The following is a 24,262-nucleotide window of genomic DNA, read 5'->3' as shown; positions in this document are numbered from 1 at the left end:
CTTCTTTGGGTGGGGGTGGGGGGGGATGTGGGGTTTCCTTAAGGTCAAGTTGGAGAAAGAAACCCCACGTATCACCCCCTCACCCCTGGCCAGGAACAGTTAACAGAGCCTGACAATTGAGAATGTGGGCGTGGGGGAGATTGACTTCAAAGGAAAGTAAAATCAGGCGGGGTGTAAAACAGATGTCCAATCCAATCCTGGCAGTTTCCCCACTGGGTGGGTTAAATTATAATTGCCCCCTAGTGCTCAGTCAATCCTCTATAGCAGACTCAATAATCTGATACCACATCCTGGTAGATTCACAGTACTCCTGGGCACTGTTGATGACTGACCAACCATTCAGGTTTAATGATTGGGACCCGGAAGAGTAGGCCTATCACTGGACACGGGGACTCTTCCCACTTGGCTCCAGAGAACCCTGAAAGCCAATGGTCTAATGCGTGGGATGGTTTTTGAGAACAAGCCATGGGAAGCTTATTGTGCTGGTAAGCAGCACGGTTTTAGCTAGTTAGCCTCCAGCAGTACCTGTACAGACTGGGGACCCTTGAGCCTTGGTTCTTGCCAACTTCTACCTCTGTTCTTTAAGTGTAAGTGAATTATGACCCTTTGGGGAAAGTCTGTGCATTCCATAGCAGGCAAATGGAAATTGTACCTTGTTGACTCCCAAGTAGCTTGGTTTGGAGACTCTTAGCATTTGTTTCAGTGATTTGGGGAAAGTCACATTTTTATTGCTTATCCTTAGTCACCCTGAGAAGGCGATGGTGAGCCTTCTCCTTGAATCACTGCAGGATATACCATGGGATGGTGATGGAGGAGTCTGGGATGTTGGATGATATATAGGAATACAATTATGTCAGGCTGTTTCTTCACTGGTCTGTGGAACAGCCACCCCCCAAACTTGGCAGTTTAGACTCAACCAGTTGGTGAGGAGAACTTTGCAGTCGATTTTTTTTTTTAATTATTCATTCACAGGATGTGCCCATCCCTAATTGCCCTTGAGAAGGTGGTGGTGAGCCGGCTTCTTGAACCACTGCAGTCAGTGTGGTGAAGGTACTACCCACAGTGCTGGTCGGAAGGGAGTTTCAGGATTTTGACCCAACAACGATGAAGTAGTGATATAGTTCCAAGACAGGATGGTGTGTGACTTTGAGGGGAACTTGCAGGTGATGGTGTTCTCACAGTGACTTTGTCGTAGTGCTTTGGTACAACAGAGGGCAGTTAAGACTCAACCACATTGCCATGGGTCTGGAACTACGTATAGGCCGGGCCAGGTAAGGACAACAGATTTCCTTCCCTATGAACCAGATGGGTTTTTACGGTAGTTTTACGGTCACCATTACTGATACTAATGTTTTATTCCAGATTTATTTAATGAACTGAATTTAAATTCCCCAGCTGCCGTGGTGGGCTTTGAACTCAGTCGCTGGATTACTAGTCCAGTAACATAACCGCTACGCTACCATGCCCTAGGCTGCGACTCTCCAACTCTTGCCCTGATCCGATGCCTGGGTTGCTGCTAACTCCAGCTGATATTTCTCTTATAATTATGTTCCATAGCAATTGTTTGCAACTGAGTAACTTGTTAGACCAGTTCAGAGGACATTAAAAATCAACCACATATTGTGGGTCTGGAGTCTCAGATCAGGTAGGGGTGGCAGGCTCCCTTCCCTGAAGAACAGTAGTGAACCAATTAGCTTTTAAGGACAATCCATTTGATGGTCATTTTTCCTGGTGCTAGTCCATAAAGGAGCAGATTTATTAAATTCAATTTCACGACATGGCATTTGAATTCCAACTTCTGGGTCGCTTGTCCATACTATGATAACTACACTGCCAACCTGTGCAGGTCAGACACCCAGCTGACAAAATAAAATTAATTTCTCTCATTTGAACTAAAAGCTTTTTCTTGGTTTTATAAATGTCGAAAGCCTCAACTTTCTTTGACCTCTTGATCCACCAAAATTCTGCCAGTCCTGACTTCCACAAAGATTCTAGTGAATAACGAAAAGTGCAGATGGAATAAACGGGTCTTTTTCCGAGTGGCAGGCAGTGACTAGAGGGGTACTGCAGGGATCGGTGCTAGGACCCCAGCTATTCACAATATATATTAATGACCTAGACGAGGGAACTAGATGTAATATCTCCAAGTTTGCGGACGACACAAAGCTAGGTGGGCGTGTATGCTGTGAGGAAGATGCCGAGAAACTCCAGTATGATTTGGACAGGTTGTGTGATTGGGCAGATGCATGGCAGATGCAGTACAGGAAACTTTTGATTAACCGGCCCCTAAATAACCAGAACGCTCTATCCACCGGCAAAATTCAGGAGTCGGTTCAGATAACTTTTATTACTTTTTTTTTTACTCCATTTGTTGCTGTGCAAGGGTGTAGCTGAAGTTGTTGCTAAGCTACAGAGACGCATGCAATTTGTGCCGATTGTTTTGAAGCTGGCAGGGTTTACATAGATACATAGAAGATAGGAGCAGGAGTAGGCCATTCGGTCCTTCGAGCCTGCTCCGCCATTCAATGAGATCATGGCTGATCATCCAAATTCAGTACCCGGTCCCTGCCTTCTCCCCATATCCCTTGATCCCTTTAGCCTTAAGAAATATATCCAACTCTTTCTTGAATATACTTAATGAACTGGCCTCCACCGCCCTCTGTGGCAGAGAATTCCACAGGTTCACCACTCTCTGGGTGAAGAAATTTCTCCTCATTTCAGTCCTAAATGGCTTACCCCTTATCCTTAGACTATGACCCCTGGTTCTGGACTCCCCGGCCATCAGAAACATCCTTCCTGCATCTAGTCTGTCCAGGCCTGACAGAATTTTATAGGTTTCGATGAGATCCCCTCTCAATCTTCTAAACTCCAGTGAGTATAAGCCCAATCGACACAATCTCTCCTCATACGTCATTCCTGCCATCCCAGGTATCAGCCTGGTGAATCTTCGCTGCATTCCTTCCATGGCAAGAACGTCCTTCCTCAGGTAAGGCGACCAAAACTGCACACAATACTCAAGGTGTGGTCTCACCAAGGCCCTGTACAACTGTAGCAAGACATCCTTGTTCCTGTACTCGAACCCTCTTGCTACGAAGGCCAACATACCATTTGCCTTCTTAACCGCCTGCTGCACCTGCATGCTTACCTTCAGCGACTGGTGTACAAGAACACCCAGGTCTCTTTGCACTTCCCCTTCTCCCAATCTATTACCATTCAAATAATAATCTGCCTTCCTGTTTTTGCCACCAAAGTGGATAACCTCACATTTATCCACATTATAGTGCATTTGCCATGTTTCTGCCCAATCACCCAACCTGTCCAAATCGTGCTGGAGTTTCACGACATCCTCCTCACAGCATACCCTCCCCCCCAGCTTTGTGTCATCTGCAAATTTGGAGATATTACATCCAATTCCCTCGTCCAGATCATTAATATATATTGTGACCAGCTGGGGTCCTAGGACCGATCCTTGCGGTACCCCACTAGTCACTGCCTGCCACTCGGAAAACGACCCGTTTATTCCAACTCTTTGCTTTCTGTCCGCCAACCAGTTCTCTATCCAAGTCAATACCTTGCCCCCAATCCCATGTGCCTTAATTTTGCACGCTAATCTCTTATGCGGGACCTTATCGAAAGCCTTCTGAAAGTCCAAATACACCACATCCACTGGTTCTCCCTTATCTATTTTACCAGTTACATCCTCAAAAAATTCCAGTAGATTAGTCAAGCATAATTTACCTTTTGTAAATCCATGTTGACTTTGTCCGATCCAGTCACTGCTTTCCAAGTGCTCTGCTATTACATCTTTTATAATGGACTCTAGCATTTTCCCCACTACCGATGTCAAGCTTACCGGTCTATAATTTCCCACCTTTTCTCTACCACCTTTTTTGAATAGTGGGGTAACATTAGCTACCCGCCAATCCATGGGTACCATTCCAGAGTCTATCGAGTTCTGGAAGATGACCAGCAATGCATCTACTATTTCTAGGGCCACTTCCTTAAGTACCCTGGGATGTAGATTATCAGGCCCTGGGGATTTATCGGCCTTCAGTCCCATCAATTTTCCTAGCACCATTTCCCTACAAATACTGATTTCTTTCAGTTCCACCCTTTATACGGAGCTCTGAGCTCCGTATCTTTTACTATAGCATTCGGTTATCCGGAATTGTTGATGAACTGGCAACGCGTCGGTCCCGTCCGTGCCGGATACCAGAAAGTTTCCTGTATAATGTGGATAAATGCGAGGTTATCCACTTTGGTGGCAAAAACAGGAAGACAGATTATTATCTGAATGGCAATAGATTGGGAAAAGGGGAAGTGCAACGAGACCTGGGTGTCCTTGTGCACCAGTCGCTGAAGGTAAATATGCAGGTGCAGCAGGCGGTTAAGAAGGCAAATGGTATGTTGGCCTTCAGAGCGAGAGGATTTGAGTATAGGAGCAAGGATGTCTTGCTGCAGTTGTACAGGGCCTTGGTGTGACCACACCTTGAGTATTGTGTGCAGTTTTGGTCGCCTTATCGGAGGAAGGATGTTCTTGCCATGGAGGGAGTGCAGCGATGATTCACCAGACTGATACCTGGGATGGCAGGAATGACGTATGAGGAGAGATTGGCTCGATTAGGCTTATATTCGCTAGAGTTTAGAAGAATGAGAGGGGATCTCATTGAAACGTATAAAATTCTAATAGGACTAGACAGACTAGATGCAGGAAGGATGTTCCCGATGGCGAGGGGTCACAGTCTAAGGATAAGGGGTAAGCCATTTAGGACTGAGGTGAGGAAGAATTTCTTCACCCAGAGAGTGGTGAACCTGTGGAATTCTCTGCCACAGAAGGCAGTTGAGGGCAACTTATTAAATATATTCCATGCGGAGGTGGTCAGGGGATCCATTGGTGGCCGGGGGGGGGGGGGGAGCAGCAAGATCGAGGATTGAAAGGGGAGAGGGAATCGGAGTGAGAGATCGGGGTGGGGGGTAGAGACAGAAGATCGGAGGCGGAGACAGAGAGAGAGAGAGAGAGCGATCGGAGGGGGGAGAGAGAGCGATCGGAGGGGGGAGAGAGAGCGATCGGAGGGGGGGGAGAGAGAGCGATCGGAGGGGGGGAGAGAGAGCGATCGGAGGGGGGAGAGGGAGGATCGGAGGGGGAGAGAGGGAGGATTGGAGGGGGAGAGAGGGAGGATTGGAGGGGGAGAGAGAGGGAGGATTGGAGGGGGAGAGAGGGAGGATTGGAGGGGGAGAGAGAGGGAGGATCGGAGGGGGAGAGAGAGGGAGGATCGGAGGGGGAGAGAAGGAGGATCGGAGGGGGAGAGAAGGAGGATCGGAGGGGGAGAGAAGGAGGATCGGAGGGGGAGAGAAGGAGGATCGGAGGGGGAGAGAAGGAGGATCGGAGGGGGAGAGAAGGAGCATCGGAGGGGTAGGGAGAGAGGGAGGATCGGAGGGGGTGAGAGATTGGAGGAGAGGGGAGGGGGCAGAGAGAGAGAGAGATTCGGAGAAGTGAGGGAGGGGGGGAGGAGTAACTTGGACAGGGGGAGGTCAGGAACCGGCGGGAGAAGAAATGGTCATGACCTGGGGAGGGGAGGGGGGGAATACCATGAACTTGGGCAGGAGGTGGTGGTCAGGAACTCGGGGTGGGGAAGGTCAGGAACTTGGGCATTGGGAGGAGGTCAGGATATGGGGGGCGAGAGGTGGGGGAAGGAGGAACTTGGACAGGGGGAAAAGGTCAGGAACTTAAGCGGGGTGGGGGAGTGCGGGGGAAGGCCAGGAACTTGGGCAGAGGGAGAAGGTCAAGAACCCAGGGAAGGAGGTCAGGAGCCGTGGGGGGAGGAGGTAGAGGTTCAAGAACTCGGGGCAGGTGGGGGTGGGGGGGATAGGAAGGTCAGGACTCCGGCCGGGGAGGAACTTGGGCTGGGGAGAAGGTCAGGATCTTGGGGGTTGGGAAGAAGGTCAGAAACTTGTTGGAGAGGGAAAAGGTCAGGAACTCAGGGGTGGGGGAATGCTAGGAACTTGTTGGGGGCGGGAGAAGGTCCTAAACCCACGAGGGTGAGCCCTGTCTGTCCTCTGTGAGCTCTGGAGCCTGGCAGTCAGAATGAATGGCTCGAATTACACATTGCAAAGTACTTGATTACTTAGGCAGGCAGGATCTAATTACACATTCCAGACAAACTGCTGGGTGTGTCTTGTCCTCCAAGGGGACCAATCAGAAATATGGGGGCCGGTTTTCCTGCAGGTGTGGGGAATTGTTGGGTTCCCCGAATGTCGGGTTCTGACACGAATCTAAATGGGTCTGCCACATCGATGCAATTTTCCCTCAATTGGCCAATTCATTTCCAGCATGTGGGAACCCTTGCTAATTGACTATTTCCAGTCAGAAAGCCCCACAGTATGACGTCATCATTCGTGGTGCTTTCAAGGTCCACAGCAAGCACTGCATTCTCTGAAGACTTCCAAACGAACCATACAGGATGGCAGAGGAGCCTACAGCAGCTGTGGCCAGTGCCAGACCCCGAGCTGCCTCCAAATTCGACGAGGCTTCACTGCAGGCATTATTGGATGGGGTTAGGGCCCACAGGGAGGTACTCTTCCCTAGGTCAGGGAGGAAGAGGCCTCCCACTGAGACCAAGGCTGCATGGATGCAGGTGTCAGCAGATGTCAACTCGCTGGGAGTCACCAGAAGAACCTTGGCATTACATCTCTAGCTCCTTCCTTTACTCCCCCACAGTACCATCCAGAGCCCCTGTCCCCACTGTGGCGGAGGAAGAGGCTGTGCAGCCAGACTCCTCAGAGGAAGCTCCAACCTCTGAGGGCGCAGTGTCAGCAGAAGTAAGCGCACCCAGCACCAGCGCACACTCACACCTCGGGGGGAACCTTCGGGACATAGAGTAGTATGGTCAGCTGGTGTTTCACAGCTCACAAGTGAGCATCAGCAGATTGTGGAGACAGGGACAGCAGTGGAGAGTCCTCGTCGGAGGGTGCAGGACTCTGCCAGCTCAGCTGCATGTCGACCCTCTGCCTCTGGGTCCGTCCATCCGCAAGAGAAGAGGTGATGGATCTCCATGCACAGTTGCAGGAGTCTCTGGCAGGTTTTGTCTCCAAGGTCGTTGCGAGTGTGGAGCGAATGGAGGAGTCCATAGCGAAGATGAGCTGAGCCTTTGCGTAGTCATTGGCGCATGAACGCATCACCATGGAAAGGTTGGCACCCTCCATGGAGGAGGTAAGTCGCCAGGGTTTGGAAAACATGGCGAGTGTTCATTATAGCATTACATCTCTTGAGGAGCGATGGGCATCTATTGAACAGAGAAACCCGACCTTCATGGAAGTCCTTCCGAGAGGGACTGCCAGTGCAGATACGGGTCCCCATGGCCCCCTGATGCGCAGCAAGGTGCTCTCAAGCCACATCCAAGCGCTGGCCCCTTCTGGCCTGTGCAGCTTCAGGTGAGTGAGCAGCAGCCTGGCGCTCCTGCTGCTGATGCTGCTGTTCCTGGTTCTGCTGCTGCCGCCTCTGCTGCTGGAAATCCTCTAATGGTATGAAGGGAAGGGAAAAAAGGCCTCCCATACTTCTGGTAGATGCCTCCGTTGAGGAAGCGCTGAGTGAGGGTGCCGAGCGGTGCTTCACAGGAGCTCACACTGGAGAAGTGTGTGAGGCTCCAACCTTCCACAGCTGTGCCTAAGCCTTGAACAAGTTGCCCCAAGCCTGAAACAACAAGGTCCTTCAACATACAAATGCTGTCTGATTAAATCTCTTCTTTCCTGAGTGACCTGCAGCTGAAAGTAAGCAAGCCGATATTGTTCACGGCAGGTTTCATCAGCGGTGTTCCCACCAGGCGTGTTTAGCATGGGAAAAGGCTGAAAATAGCAAGGGCCCCTTAAAATGGGATTATAGATGCCAATTATTGGTGATTAGGGTGCCTAAAGACCAGTCCCGCCTGCTGTGGGCGGGACCGATTTGGGTCGCATTGAAACGCCGGGGCGAAAGTCGTACGGGGCAGGGAATCAGGCGGGGGGGGGGGGGGGGGGGGGGGGTCGCGACCCCCTATTTTTGCGATTTTTTTTTTTTTTTTTTTTTTTTTTTTTTTTTTTTCCCGAAACCCCACCTGACGGCTCCAGGAAAATCGAGGCCATGGTCTTGTCTTCCAAGGGGACCATTCAGAATTCTGGTGTTGCAAATAGACACGACCGATAAAGTATGGCCCAGGTTTTGCTGGAACGGGGCATCGAGTGGCGTGCCCTGTTAGACTTGCTCATTCATGTTTAGGTTTTAACATTTTTTCCCCCACAAAGTTTCTAGAAGTGTGAGCTGATAACAGTGCTGCGAGGGCAACAGAGCATCTGGGACCTTGGTGAATGACAGGACCAACAGTGTATCTCCTTAACCAATGAGATTAAAGAATTGAGAAATAAACAGAAACACTGAGAAAGAAGGTGAATTATAGTGGGTGAATTCAATGTTAAATCAGGTACAGAAAAAGAAATAAAGAAATGGAAAGAAAGATTGGATTTAGAGAGAGAAAAGAGACAGAAAGGAAAAGTAAGGAAAAAATTAAAATTTGACATTTTTAAAATCTCCAACAACAATTCACAACCCGAGACTCCACACTCTTAACTGTTCATTTTCTGGGCCAGACAGGTTGATTGGCAGTCATTAACAATTACCACATCGTTAAATTGTTAATTACTAGACTTAACATTCTGTGGCGAATTTAATGGGCAATTAATGTGCAAATGCAGCAACTTCATGAAAAGCCGTTTTCACAAAGCTGACGGCAGAGCGGCACAAATCAGCCAGCCACTTGTGGCGATTCGCAATTCACAGGATAACTCTTCCTTGCCACAAGTGGCTGGCCGATTTGTGCATCAATAATGGTGTGCATTGTTCAGCAAAATCTGGGCTTCTGTCGCCAAATAGTTTCAACTGAAGAAAAATAGGGGGTAAAATTCAACTTTGGCGGGAGGTGGGGGTAAAATGGGCACTCGCAGGTCAGTCGCCCATTGTACACCCTGCTCAATTTCCTTTTACATTGACTTTAACGCACGGTGTATAACGGGCAGTGGATCCACCAACACCAGCGTTGCACCCCCGCCGAAGTTGAATTTCATCCCCATAAGGTTTTTAAAAAATAGACAGTTAATCAAATGAAATGGTTTGTCAGTTGTGGTTTATGGGAAAGTCACGTTCCTCAAACAGCAGTCGTAGTACTGGCAGAAACTCTTATTCTGTGGTTACTTTTCCAGAAACTCCTCCTCCCTGATAACTTGGACCGTGCTTTCGAGTTCCTGAACAGGTAAATATTACTCCACCCTCGCAGCTATTGTATTTGCTTACCTTCTTATCTTACTGAGGGTCAATTTGATGTGGGGAAACTTTTCCCTAAAAGTTTCATTCATGTCCTTTTTCAGATTGGAGGGTTTGACGTACTCTATCACTGTTGTCTAAAGGAAAAAGAAACACTGGCTTAGTATCATACATAGACACAACTGTGGCTTGTTTAACTTCCGATGAAGGATGCACATCCAAAGCATTCACCTCTCTGATTCTGTACAAGCACTGACTGACCTGTTGTGCATTTCCAGTATTTTTTTCTGTATTTTCAGTTTTTTTTAAATTTGGTTCGCTTTAACTATTTGGTAGCTCATACCGGTAATACAAAATGGGGTTGATTTTAACTTAGGACGCCGGCGCAAGTAGGCCGAAAATTGTTGCATTATATACAGAGCGAGGCCTTCCGCTGGGCGGCCGCAGAGCCCGCCTGTTTCAGGCTGTAGTCCCTTTTAATATGCAAATCAGGGTCTTACTGTGTACATAGGACCCCGATTAAAATTCTCATGGACAACTGGATGGGCATGCACCGTGTACAATCCAGACAGTTTTATTGGGCAGGCAGGGTTAAAATCGTCCCTGCTTTTTTTTGGTTGTTGTCGAGTCCTTTCAATATGGTTTCTGAACAGCCCAAAGCATCAGGACTCTCCACTCCACTGTGACTGTGGCTTGTTATCCTTGCTTGGGCTCCACAACCTCCTCACCGCCTTCGACATTTTTGGTCACTTCAGTTTCCTCCACTGTCTCTCCTCCCCTGTTCAGCTTCATGGTACTGCTTTCTCATGGTTCCACTCTTACCCGTCTGGTCACATTCACTGCATTTCCTCCTGTGCTCACAGAATCGCTTCAGTGGTGTCTCAGTGTTCTCGTCTCCTCCTAATCACCATTGGCATTCTCCTTTGGTAACAGTATCGGTTTCCAGATATATGCTTATGATGTGGTCTGCACAGGGTGGTCTTAAACAGAGTGCTTCTAAACAGGGTGTTAAACATGGGAACTCGGAGAGTGTGGGAATTCGGAGCAGAGGGAGAAGGAGGTGCTGCTTTTTGCCTCCAATACTTGTAGTGCTTTGTGTTACAGGTAAATATTTAATTTAATCAACCTATAACTTAAACTAGATCAAGTAATTAGTTAAAGTAAACTATAAGCTAAGTTAATTAAATACATAAACTCTAATTAATTAAAATAAATATATAAAACAAGGCTATATAGGGATGGCAGTGCAGGTGGTGTGCTGCAACTGCAGCATGTGGGAGTATGCGGAGAGCATCGCGATCCTGGACGACCATGTCTGCAGTAAGTGTCTGCATCTCGAGGAACTTCAGCTCAGAGCTGGAGTCCGAGCTCCAGACATTGCGGGGAATCAGGGAGGGGGCGAGTTACCTGGACACTTTGATCCAGGATGCAATCACACCCCTTAGGTTAGGTAGTGGTACGGGTCTGGTTAGTGGTCAGGGACAGGAGGGTGTGACTGCGACTCAGGCAGGTAAGGGGACCCCAGGTGCAGTGCTGGAGGAGCCTCGGCCTTTGCCCTTATCCAACAGGTATGAGGTTCTTGCTCCCTGTTTGGATGAGGGCAGAGTCTGCAGGGTGGGTGAGCAAACTGACCACACACCGTGGTACAGGAGGCCATTCAAGTGGGGGGAGTGAAAGGGAATGTAGTTGTGGTAGGGGACAGTATAGTCAGGGGATAGATACTATTCTCTGTAGCCGCGATCGAGAGTGCCGAAGGTTGTGTTGCCTGCCCGGTGCCAGGGTTAAGGATATCTCCTCGTGGCTGGAGAAGAATTTGGAGTGGGAGGGGGAGGATCCAGTTGTCATGGTCTACGTAGGAACCAACAGCATAGGTAGAAATAGGAATGAGGTTCTACTGAGAGAGTTTGAGGAGCTAGGGTCCAAATTAAAATGCAGAACATCAAAGGTAATAATCTCTGGATTGTTACCTGAGCCACGCACAAATTGGCATAGGGACAAGCAGATCAGAGAATTAAATGTGTGCCTTAAAGATTGCTGTGGGAGGAACGGGTTTCGATTCATGGCGCACTGGCACCAGTACTGGGGAAAAAGAGTGACCTGTTCCGTTGGGGCGGGCTCCACTTAAACCGGCGGCAGCAGCGAGAGCGGCCCTGGGTGGAGACTGAGCGCGGAGACCGAGGAGTTAAAGAGCGGGGAGTGAGAGCGGCCCAGACTCACCGGTGCAGCAGCGAGAAGTAAAAAGTATTCAAAGTGTGACATCACCAGAAAGCAGGTAAGTGATTGGTTGGTGTGTTTCTATGTATTTCTCTCTTTCTCGCTTTTTTCCAAACTTAATTTTGTGGTTTATAGTTTCTAGGGTCTCTGTTATGTAGTGGGGAGTGGTAGTAAACAAGGGCCCTTGAGTATATCATTTAATTGTAGTGTAATTAGTGGTATTGATTTGATTTAATTTTATTTGAATTAATTAAAGGGTAAGTCATGGCAGCGCAGCTCGGTCCCGTGGCATGCTCCTCCTGCACTATGTGGGAAATCAGCGACACTTCTTGTGTCCCTGACGACCATGTGTGCGGGAAGTGTATCCAGCTGCAGCTACTGACAGACCGCATTGCGGCGCTGGAGCTGCGAATGGATACATACTGGAGCATTCCCGATGCTGAGGACATCGTGGATAGCACGTTTAGGGAATTGGTCACACAGCAGGTAAAAGCTGCACAGGCAGGAAGGGAATGGGTGACCACCAGGCAGAGCAGTAGGCGCAGGCAGGTAGTGCAGGGGTCCCCTGTGGCCAACCCCCTTTCAAACAGATAATCCACTTTGGATATTGTTGAGAGAGATGGCTTATCGGGGGAAGGCAGCAGCAGCCAACTTCCTGGCACCATGGGTGGTCCTGCTGCACAGGACAGGAGGAAAAAGAGCGGGAGAGCTATAGTGATAGGGGATTCTATTGTAAGGGGAATAGATAGGCGTTTCTGCGGCCGCAAACGAAACTCCAGGATGGTATGTTGCCTCCCTGGTGCAAGGGTCAAGGATGTCTCGGAGCGGCTGCAGGGCGTTCTGGAGGGGGAGGGGGAACAGCCAGTTGTTGTGGTGCATATAGGTACCAACGATATAGGTAAAAAACGGGATGAGGTCCTAAAAGCGGAATATAGGGAGTTAGGAAGTAAATTTAAAAATAGGACCTCAAAGGTAGTAATCTCAGGATTGCTACCAGTGCCACGTGCTAGTCAGAGTAGAAATAGAAGGATATTTCAGATGAATACGTGGCTAGAGGAATGGTGCAAGGGGGAGGGATTCAAATTCCTGGGACATTGGAACCGGTTCTGGGGGAGGTGGGACCAGTACAAACTGGACGGTTTGCACCTGGGCGGGACCAGAACCGATGTCCTAGGGGGAGTGTTTGCTAGTGCTGTTGGGGAGGGTTTAAACTAAAATGGCAGGGTGTTGGGAACCTGTGCAGGGAGACAGAGGAAAGGGAAGTAAGGATAGAAACAAAAGACAGGAAGGAGAAAAGCAAAAGTGGAAGGCAGAGAAATCAAGGGTGTAAATCAAACAGGGCCACAGTACATAATAATTCTAAAAGGACTAAGAGTGTTAAAAAATCAAGCCTGAAGGCTTTGCGTCTTAATGCGAGGAGCATTCGTAATAAGGTGGATGAATTAGCTGCACAAATAGATGTAAACGGATATGATATAATTGGGATTACGGAGACATGGCTCCAGGGTGACCAAGACTGGGAATTCAACATCCAGGGGCATTCAATATTCAGGAAGGACAGGAAAAAAGGAAAAGGAGGTGGGGTAGCATTGCTGGTTAAAGAGGAGATTAACACAATAGTAAGGAAGGATATTAGCTCTGATGATGTGGAATCTGTATGGGCAGAGCTGAGAAATACCAAGGGGCAGAAAACGTTAGTGGGAGTTGTATACAGACCCCGAAACAGTAATGCTGAGTTTGGGGACGGCATTAAACGGGAAATTAGAGACACGTGCAATAAGGGTACAGCAGTTATCATGGGTGACTTTAATCCACATATAGATTGGGCTAACCAAATTAATAACAATACTGTGGAGGAGGAATTCCTAGAGTGTATACGGGATAGTTTTCTAGACCAATATGTCGAGGAACCAACTAGAGATCAGGCCATCTTAGACTGGGTATTATGTAATGAGAAAGGATTAATTAGCAATCTTGTTGTGTGAGGCCCTTTGGGGAGGAGCGATCAAAATATGATAGAATTCTTCGTTAAAATGGAGAGTGAAGTAGTTGACTCAGAAACTAGGGTCCTGAATTTAAATAAAGGAAACTACGCTGGTATGAGGCACAAGTTGGCTAGGATGGATTGGGGAATGTTACTTAAAGGGTTGACGGCAGACAGGCAATGGCAAACATTTAAAGATCACATGGATGAACTACAGAATTTGTTCATCCCTGTTTGGCATAAAAATAAAACAAAAAAGGTGACTCAACCGTGGCTAACAAGGGAAATTAGGGATAGCATAAGATGCAAGGAGAGGACATATAATTTGGCCAGAAAAAGCAGCAAACCTGAGGATTGGGAGCAGTTTAGGATTCAGCAAAGGAGGACAAAGGGATTAATTAAGAGGGGGACAATAGAGTATGAGAGTAAGCTTGCAGGGAACATAAAAACTGACTGTAAAAGCTTCTATAGATATGTGAAGAGAAAAAGATTGGTGAAGTCAAGCATAGGTCCCTTGCAGTCAGAATCAGGGGAATTTATAATGGGGAACAAAGAAATGGCAGACCAATTAAATACATACTTTGGTTCTGTCTTAACAAAGGAGGACACAAATAACCTCTCAGAGATGTCGGGGAACATAGGGTCTAATGAGAGGGGGGAATTGAATGAAGTCAGTATTTGTAGGGAAATGGATGGGATTGAAGGCCGATAAATCCCCAGGGCCTGATAATCTACATCCTAGGGTACTTAAGGAAGTGGCCCTATGATGCGCTATCAAGGCCAGCGTATGGTCGAGCGAGAGCGTGAGGGACACTGCCTTTCTCAGGTCCATTTCTCCCTTTTCCAACAGTCTCTGCCGGGAGTAGTCGGACCTTAGACCCGCAACGAAAGCATCTCGGATCAGTCCCTCCATGTGTGCTGCGGCTGATGCTTCTTTGCAATCGCAGTCTCGGCCGAGTATCCGTAGTGCCCGTAGGAAGGCCTCCACCGATTCCCCGGGCTGCTGTCTGCGGGATCTTAAGAGGTGCCGGGCATAGACCGTATTTACCGGGCGTGCGTATTGCCCTTTTAGCAGACCGATAGCCGCCGCGTAGGTCGTCGCGTCCTGGATTATTGTATAAACTTGGTGGCTCACCTTTGAGGCCAGGATTTCCAACTTGTTTTCGTCCAGGGTCACAGTTGAGGCTTGCAGGTAGGCCTCGAAGCAACGCAGCCAATGCGCGAATTTGGTAGCCGAACCCGCTTCTTGGGGGTCTAGGTCCAGGCATGTTGGTCTGAGGGCTCGGAGCAGCTCCTGTTGCTCAGCGTTTGGTGCAGCAGCCTGCTGTTCAGCGTTTGGTGCAGCAGCCTGCTGTTCAGCAAACGTCGACATTTTGTTTTTGCTAATAAAATTGATGCGCTATCAATTACTCATAAAAGACTGAGAGTTAAGAGAGTAACTAAAGGCTTTTATTAGCAAAGAACAGAGCATGCCTCTCGTGGTTGACTGGGTTCCAAGAAGGCAGGGGGCTGCAGGTCGATCACCTTTATACCTGGGCCTGTGTGGGTGGAGCCAGCCGAGACATGTTGAGGCATGCATAGGTACAACAGTGTGTAACAACAACAACAACAACGGTTTACCACACCCTAGAAATAGTAGATGCATTGCTGGTCATCTTCCAAAATTCTATAGACTCTGGAACAGTTCCCATGGATTGGAGGATAGCTAATGTAACCCCACTATTTAAAAAGGGTGGTAGAGAGAAAACAGGAAATTATAGACCGGTAAGCCTGACATCGGTAGTGGGGAAAATGCTAGAGTCCATTATAAAAGATGTAATAGCAGAGCACTTGGAAAACAGCGACAGGATCGGACAAAGTCAACATGGATTTACAAAAGGTAAATCATGCTTGACTAATCTACTGGAATTTTTTGAGGATGTAACTGGTAGAATAGATAAGGGAGAACCAGTGGATATGGTGTATTTGGACTTTCAGAAGGCTTTCAATAAGGTCCCGCATAAGAGATTAGTGTGCAAAGTTAAAGCACATGGGATTGGGGGTAAGGTACTGTCTTGGATAGAGAACTGGTTGGCAGACAGGAAGCAAAGAGTTGGAATAAACGGGTCTTTTTCCGAGTGGCAGGCAGTGACTAGTGGGGTACCGCAGGGATCGTTGCTAGGACCCCAGCTATCACAATATATATATAAATGATCTAGTCGAGGGAACTAGATGTAATATCTCCAGGTTTGCAGACGACACAAAGCTGGGTGGGTGTGTGTGCTGTGAGGAGGATGCAGAGAAACTCCAGTATGATTTGGATAGGTTGGGTGATTGGGCAGATGCATGGCAAATGCTGTATAATGTGGATAAATGCGAGGTTATCCACTTCGGTGGCAAAAACAGGAAGACAGATTATCTGAACGACAATAGATTGGGAAAAGGGGAAGTGCAACGAGCCCTGGGTGTCCTTGTGCACCAGTCGCTGAAGGTAAGCATGCAGGTGCAGCAGGCGGTTAAGAAGGCAAATGGTATGTTGGCCTTCATAGCTAGAGGATTCGAGTGCAGGAGCAAGGATGTCTTGCTGCAGTTGTACAGGGCCTTGGTGAGACCACACCTTGAGTATTGTGTGCAGTTTTGGTCACCTTATCTGAGGAAGGATGTTCTTGCCATGGAGGGAAGATTCACCAGACTGATACCTGGGATGGCAGGAATAACGTATGAGGAGAGATTGGGTCGATTAGGCTTATATTCGCTAGAGCTTAGAAGAATGAGAGGGGATCTCATTGAAACGTATAAAATTCCAACAGGACTAGACAGACTAGATGCAGGATGCATGTTCCTGATGGCGGGGGAGTCCAGAACCAGGGGTCACAGTCTAAGTACAGTATAAGGGGTAAGCCATTTAGGACTGAGATGAGGAGGAATTTCTTCACCCAGAGAGTGGTGAACCTGTGGAATTCTCTGTCACAGAAGGCAATTGAGGCCAACTTATTAAATATATTCAAGAAGGAGTTAGATATATTTCTTAAGGCTAAAGGGATCAAGGGATATGGGGAGAAAGCAGGGACAGGGTACTGAATTTGGATGATCAGCCATGATCTCATTAAATGGCGGAACAGGCTCGAGGGGCCGAATGGCCTACTCCTGCTCCTAGTTTCTATGTTGGGACCAGTGTCCTGGCGAATCGAATAACTAGGACTGTCGATAAGGCTTTAAACTAAAAAAGGAGGGGGAGGGGTCAGGTGAGGGGAAATTTAGAAATCTAAAGAGAAAAGTCAAGGCAATGGAGCAGCGTAGCGATTTGGGTAAAGATAAGCAGTGACAGGAAGGGACAGAGAGTTTAATGGGAATAGTGCAACAGCGAATAAGGTGAAAGCAGGGAATAATGGTAAAAAGTTAAAATTAAAGGCTCTTTATCAGAATGCACGAAGCATTCGTAACAAAATAGATTAATTCGTGGCACAAATAGAGATAAATAGCTTTGATCTAATAGTCATTACAGAGACTTGGTTGCAAACTTGACCAAGAAGCTAAATAGTCCAGAGTACCTGATGTTTTGAAAAGACAGGCAGAATGAAAAAGGAAGGAGGCAGCCCTGATAATAAAGTATGACATAAGGACGGTAGTGAGAAAGGATCTTCACTTCGAAGATCAGGAAGTAGAATCAATATAGGTGCAGATAAGAAATAACAAGGGACAGAAAAAACTGGTGGGAGTTGTTTATAGGCCCCCTAACAGTAGCTACACCATTGGACAAGTAATAATCAATAATTAATAGGAGCTTGTAACAAAGGTATTGCAATAATTGTGGGGGACTTTAATCTTCATATAGACTGGGCAAATCAAATTAGCAAATGTAATCTGGAGGACGAAATCACAGAATGCATTCAGGACAGTTTCCTAGAACAATATGTCGTGGAACCAACCAGGGAACAGATTATTTTAGATCTTCTATTGTGTAATGAGATTGGATTAATTAGTAATCTCATAGTAAAGGATCCCCGGGGAAGAGTGATTATAAAAAGATAGAATTTCACATTGGGTTTGAGAATGAAATACTCAAATCCAAAACTAGAGTCTTAAACTTAAATAAAGCCAATTACATAGGTGAGGGGCAAGTTGGCTAAGGTAGATTGGGAAATTTGATTAAAAGGTATGACAGTAGATAAGCAATGGCAAACATTTAAAGAAATATTCCAAAATTCTCAACGAGTATACATTCCATTTAGAAATAAAAACTCCACGGGAAAAGTGATCCATCCGTGGCTAACGAAAGAAGTTAAGGATAGTATTAGATTAAAAGAGGCTTATAATGTTGCGAAGAATAGTAGTAAGCGTGAGGATTGGAAGAGCTTTAGAAACCAGCAAAGGATGACCAAAACATTGATAAAAATGGAGAAAATTGAATGCGAGTAAACTAGCAAGAAATATAAAAACAGATTGTAAGAGCTTCTATAAGTATGTAAAAAGGTAGCGAGTAGCTAAAGTAAGCGTTGGTCCCTTACAGGCTGAGACAGGAGAAATTATAATGGGGAATAAGGAAATGATGGAGACTTTAAACAAATATTTTGTATCTGTCTTCACAGTAGAAGATACAAAAAGCATACCAAAATAGTGGGGAACCAAGAGGCTAATGAGAGCGAGGAACTTAAAGTAATTAAGATGAGTAGAGAAAAAGTACTTGAGAAACTAATGGGACTAAAAGCCGACAAATCCCCATTACCTGATGGCCTACATCCTAGGATTCTAAAAGAGGTGGCTGCAGAGATGGTGGATGCATTGGTTGTGATCTTCCAAAGTTTCCTAGATTCTAGAATGGTCCCAGCAGATTGGAAGGTAGCAAATCTAACCCCGATATTCAAGAAAGGAGGGCAAGAGAAAACAGGGAACTACAGGCCAGTTAGCCTGCATCAGTTGTCGGGAAAATGCTGGAATCCATTGTTAAGGAAGTGGTATCAGGGTATTTAGAAAATTGCAATATGATTAGGCAGAGTCAACATGGTTTTACGAAAGGGGAATCGTGTTTAACAAATTTATTATTTTGACGATGTAACTAGCAGGGTAGATAAAGGGGAACCAGTGGATGTAGTATATTTGGATTTCCAAAAGGCATTCGATAAGGCGCCACATAAAAGGTTGTTACGCAAGAGAAGGGCTCATGGGGTTGGGGGTAATATAGTAGCATGGATAGAGGATTGGTTAACGGACAGAAAAGAGAGAGTAGGGATAAACGGGTCATTTTTAGGTTGGCAGGCTGTAACTAGTGGGGTGCCACAAGGATCAGTGTCGGGGCCTCAGCTATTTGCAATCTATATTAATGACCTAGATGAAGGGACCGAGTGCAATGTATCCAGGTTTGCTGATGATACAAAGCTAGGTGGGAAAGTAAGCTGTGAGGAGAACACAGAGTCTGCAAAGGGATATAGATAGACTAAGTGAGTGGGCAATAAGTTGGCAGATGGAGTACAATGTGGGAAAATGTGAGGTTATTCACCTTGGTAGGAAGAATAGAAAAACAGAATATTTTTTAAATGGTGAGAAACTTTCAAATGTTGGTGTTCAGAGAGATTTGGGTGTCCTCATACAGGAAACACAGAGTTACCATGCATGTACAGTAAGCAATTAGGAAGTAAAATGGCATGTTGGCCTTTATTGCTAGAGGTTGGCATACGAGAGTAAGGAAGTCTTGCTACAATTGTACAGGGCCTTGGTGAGACCACACCTGGAGTACTGTGCACAGTTTTGGTCACCTTATCTAAGGAAGGATAGACTTGCCTTGGAGGCGGTGCAACGAAGGTTCACTAGATCGATCCCTGGGATGAGAGGGTTGTGCTATGAGGAGAGATTGAGTCGAATGGGCCTATACTCTCTGGAGTTTAGAAGAATGAGGGGCGATCTCATTGAAACATGCAAGATTCTGAGGGGGATTGACAGGGTAGATGCTGAGGTTGTTTCCCCTGGCTGGAGAGTCTAGAACTACAGGGTGTACTCTCAGGGTAAGGGGTCGGCCATTTAAGACTAAGATGAGGAAGAATTTCTTCACTCAGAGGGTTGTGAATCTTTGACACTCTACCCCAAAGGGCTGTGGATGCTCAGTCGTTGAGTATATTCAAGGCCGAGATAGATAGATTTTTGGACTCTAGAGGAATCAAGGGATATGGAGATCGGGCGGGAAAGTGGAGTTGAAGTCAAAGATCAGCCATGATCTTATTGAATGGCGGAGCAGGCTTGAGAGGCCATATAGCCTACTCCTATTTCTTATGTTCCTATGATATTCAACTCTTTCGCTACACCATCACCACAGATTTGGTGACTGTTGCTGCAATTTCTGACCGCCTGTTTGATATCAAGTCGTAGATGGGTTGAAACGTCCTACAGCTCAAATATCAACAATATTTGAAGCCATCCTATTTGGCTCTTGCTAGCAACAACTCCATCCATCTTCCCAATTGCTCGTTCAGGTTGAACCTAGTGATACCCTTACACCACTACCCCTGTCTTCACCTATCTCCACTGCTCCCTGTGCCTCAGCGAATCAATGTGAAGATCCCCAAGCTTGTTTTCAAGTCCTTCCAGAGCCTTGCCTTAGCTAGGAAATCTCCAGTCACAAGTCCCAGAACATACCTTGCATTCTTCCAACTGTTCAAAGACAACTACTAAGTTACTATTCACATGGTCTATGGAACTCTCCTCATAAACATTTTCCTAACTATCTCTACCTTCAAAAACCTCTTGTTCCACCTTGCCTTCAGTCTCCCCCTCTCCAAATTCCTTTATTTTCTGCATGACATTCACCTTTCCTTCACTTTGAGACATTATTTTACACAAGGAATATTATGCAATAAAAAGCTGCTTTAGGACTACAACGTAAAGTGCTCCATCAACTACGACAGGACAGTCGGGATTCTTCCCTGGCCTGACCTAACACTGCTTTTACAACTGATGCAAGAAACTGCTTCAGAAAAGGACACATTTTGCAGCACCTTACAATACAGTACAGGCTGCGAAAGAACTTGGGTATCTGTGAGTTTACAGTGGTCTGCCTGTGCCCTGCTTACAGGGAAATACTAGAAAGAGAGCTTTGATAGGATACTGTTAATGGACTGGAATTGTTGTGAAGTTGAGACATTCATTTTTATTTAATGTATAAATGTTTCAATGATGGTAAACTTGTTAAAATAGTGAAATAAAATGGAAAGCATTAGTAGGCGAATGCAAAGTGTTTTGTGTACTGTTAAATGTACAGTTAAAAAATCCCCAGTTCAAAAGCACGAAGTGCTTTAAAAATAAACTTTTTTTCGATTGGTTACTATTTAAATTTTCACTGGGTAGTAATACATGCGCTGAAACATGCCGATTGTAGTGATACAGGGTGAAAGGAGGTGTCTGTGCACTGGAGGTGGGGTGTTGGGAATTTGTGAGGGTAGGAATTGGGCGATTCTTATAAGTTTGACTAAAGGGGATTCTAAAGGGGATTGACAGGGTAGATGCTGAGAGGTTGTTTCCCCTGGCTGGAGTGTCTAGAACTAGGGGGCATAGTCTCAGGATAAGGGGTAGGCCATTTAAGACTGAGGAAGAATTTCTTCACTCAGGGGGTTGTGAATCTTTGGAATTCTCTGCCCCAGAGGGCTGTGAATGCTGAGTCTTTGAGGATATTCAAGGCTGAGATAGATTTTTGGACTCTAGGGGAATCAAGGGATATGGAGATCGGGCGGGAAAGTGGAGTTGAGGTCGATGATCAGCCATGATCTTATTGAATGGCAGAACAGGCTCGAGGGGCCGTATGGCCTACTCCTGCTCTTATTTCTTATTTTGGGAATGTGAGGAACAAAGATTTGTAGTGTGGTGAAGGGGACCGAGAGTGTGGGGAGAGGATGTCAGGATGGAATTCTAACCATCACCTGAGGAAGAGTTCAGAGCAACAATGAATGTGTAGGAGCTGAAGGGAGTGTCTGGCTGTATCTCATTAGTTGGACAATAGTATTGTAGGGGATGAAATTGCAATGATGCCTGATGGCCTGCGCGGTGGCACAAGGAGCAGAACGCTACTGAAGAGCCACAGGAAGCAGCTGTGAGTGATGTAGCTGAGTTCACTCCCGTATTTCTCTATAGAACAAGTTCTCAGTATTAAAATAGCTACTAATGGGAGCTGCCAAGCCAAAACGAGACATTTCACCTGTGGGAAGGTTGTACGGTCACAAAGATAAGTACAGCTGAGGGAGGCCACTTAATCCATCAAGCTTAACCTTCCACAGAAACCTGTGATTCCAAGTTCGCAGAGTCTGTTCCATGAATGGTCGTTTGAGTTTTTTTGCCTCCACTACCCTAGCTGCCACAGTACTAAAACGGCCCTTACCAAAGTCAAAAATGATATTGTATCTGACTGTAAATTATCCATCCTCATTCTTCTTGACCTGTCTGCAGCCTTTGAAACAGTTGACCACATCATCCTCCTCCATCACCTCTCCACCGTCGTCCAGCTGGGTGGAACTGACCTTGCCTGGTTCCATTCTTATCTATCCAAGCATAGCTAGTTAATCACCTGCAATGGCTACTCTTCCCACTCCCACATCATTACCTCTGGAGTCCCCCAAGGATCTATCCTTGATCCCCTCCTATTTCTCACCTACATCATCCGAAAACACATCAGGTTCCACATGTACGCTGACGACACCCAGCTCTACCTCACCACCACCTCTCCAAACTCCTCCACGGTCTCTGATTTGTCAGACTGCTTGTCCGACATCCAGTACTGGATGAGCAGAAATTTCCTCCAACTAAATATTGGGAAGACTGAAGCCATTGTCTTCGGTCCCCGCCACAAACTCCATTCCCTAGCCACCGACTCCATCCCTCTCACTGGCAACTGTCTGAGACTGAACCAGACCGTTCACAACCTTGGTGTTTTATTTGACCCAGAGACAATCTTCTGACCATATATCCGCTCCATCACCAAGGCCACCTACTTCCATCTCCGTACCATTGCCCATCTCCGCCCCTGCCTCAGCTCATCTGCCTTTGTTACCTTTAGACTTGACTATTCCAACGCACTCCTGGCCGGCCTCCCCTCTTCCACCCTCCATAAACTTGAGCTCATCCAAAACTCTCCTGCCCGTGTCCTAACTCACACCAAGTCTCCTTCACCCATCACCCCTGTGCTCACTGACCTACATTGGTCCCGGTCTGGCAACATCTTGATTTTAACATTTTCATCCTTGTTCTCATCCAGCCCCCACCCGCAACTCTGTAACCTCCTTCAGCCCTACAACGTTCCGAGATCTTTGTGCTCCTCCAATTCTGGCCTCTTGTCCATCCCTGATTTTAATCATTCCATCATTAGCAGCCGTGCCTTCAGCTTCCTGGGCCCTAAGCTTTAGAATTCCCTCCTTAAATTCTCCACCATTCTACCTCTCGCGCCTCTGTTAAGACAGTCCTTAAAACCTACGTCATCTGTCCTAATATCTTATGTGGCTCGGTGTCAAATTTTGTTTGATAACACTGCTGTGAAGTGCCTTGGGACATTTTACTATAATAAAGGCGCTATATAAATGCACGTTGTTGTTGCTGACTACACCACATCTGCTGCGGTTTGTACTGAACAAATATAGTAACTTCACACCAAATGCCGTGCATTTTCAAAGCTTTGGGAACTTGGCTATGTTCATTTGTTGTCAAAGCACTCCTACGCACATTGCACTAACACGTTAAGAACAATATGGCGATCGGATATTTCCGGGATGTATTGGTGGAGCCCTGGTGACCAAACATAGCTGGAATTCCACAACAAGCTTGGTGGCTGCAGAGTTCAAGACCAGTGAGGTCTTTCAAGGAGCAAAGCCCACTTCTGCAATAACAGTGCCATCCCAGCTCGATGCTATTTACAATTGTTACATTTACCTGTAGTGCTGCACATGCTTTATATTGCAATTAAACAATAGCTATTACATTTAATTTGCATATTCAAGATCAGCCTGATAAAAATGTGAAGCCTGTATGTTCCCAGCAGCTAAACCTGCCAGTATTTCTCATGTCTCCTGCATCATGCTGTACAGTAACCAACACACAGCAGTGGAAAAAGGACAGCGGTCTGCAGGTTGCCAGGGAGACCATCAAATATAATAAGGTTTGTATTGCGACAGGGCCAGCTGAAATCGCTGTCCTACTAAAAAATATTCTGCATATTTTCTGTAGTAAGCTAATCCTTTTTATTGCGAGAGGGCCGGTTGACCGTTGCTAGAAATAGAAATGATGCCCTGGTATACTTAGGCGTCCAATGTGTAAGGTTGCTATGAAGGCCCATTGGGCTCAATTCTCCAATTGTTTGCTGGATGCTTTTTAAAAACTTCCTGTGGTTCTGCTCACTGTTCTTATTTCTTGTATGTCTGGCTTGGCAGCATGTGTTTGGATTGCACACTGTCACAGATGGTCAGGGACAGTATATGCTGGCTTTCGCCTGTGCACCATACGGCAACGGTTAGGAGCACTATAAATGGAATCAGCGTCACTAGTTGAGTTTTCATTGCCTTTCTGCTCAGTATGTTCTAGAATATCTTCTGCTTCACTGTTAGATTTGGTTTGGCCCTGCAGAGATGCGGCACAATTGCATTCAGTTTTTTCTGCATTTGCCCCAGTCCCCACTCTTTGGAGTAGAAATGGGTTTGGGCCAGTTTTCAGGCATCAAATGCACGCAGGGAACGATCTCAAAGATCATGAGAAATTGGTCCTCGGGCCTTGTTGTACTAATAGCGCGCGGTGTGGGTGCAAATCGGGTGACCCCAAGCAGCTCGGCAATC

The 24,262-nt window shown here is 46.6% G+C and overlaps 1 protein-coding gene across 4 annotated transcripts in view; it reads right to left on the bottom strand.

Annotated features, from left to right (window-relative positions):
• The window catches only part of cables1 (Cdk5 and Abl enzyme substrate 1), a 205,166-nt gene that overhangs the window by 18,759 nt on the left and 162,145 nt on the right, over positions 1 to 24,262 (bottom strand). For all 4 annotated transcript variants that reach the window (XM_085992592.1, XM_085992593.1, XM_085992595.1 and 1 more), the window contains one exon: positions 9,320 to 9,426. In XM_085992592.1, coding sequence (XP_085848718.1) covers positions 9,320 to 9,426 — 107 coding nt within the window. The remainder of the gene's footprint in view (positions 1 to 9,319; positions 9,427 to 24,262) is intronic.

This window comes from Somniosus microcephalus, chromosome 7 (genome assembly GCF_052327205.1).
Source record: "Somniosus microcephalus isolate GS21.2 chromosome 7, FLI_Smic_1.0, whole genome shotgun sequence".
NCBI lineage: Eukaryota > Metazoa > Chordata > Chondrichthyes > Squaliformes > Somniosidae > Somniosus > Somniosus microcephalus.
Note: the sequence above shows the minus strand (reverse complement) of the source record. Positions and strands in the feature narration are given on the sequence as shown.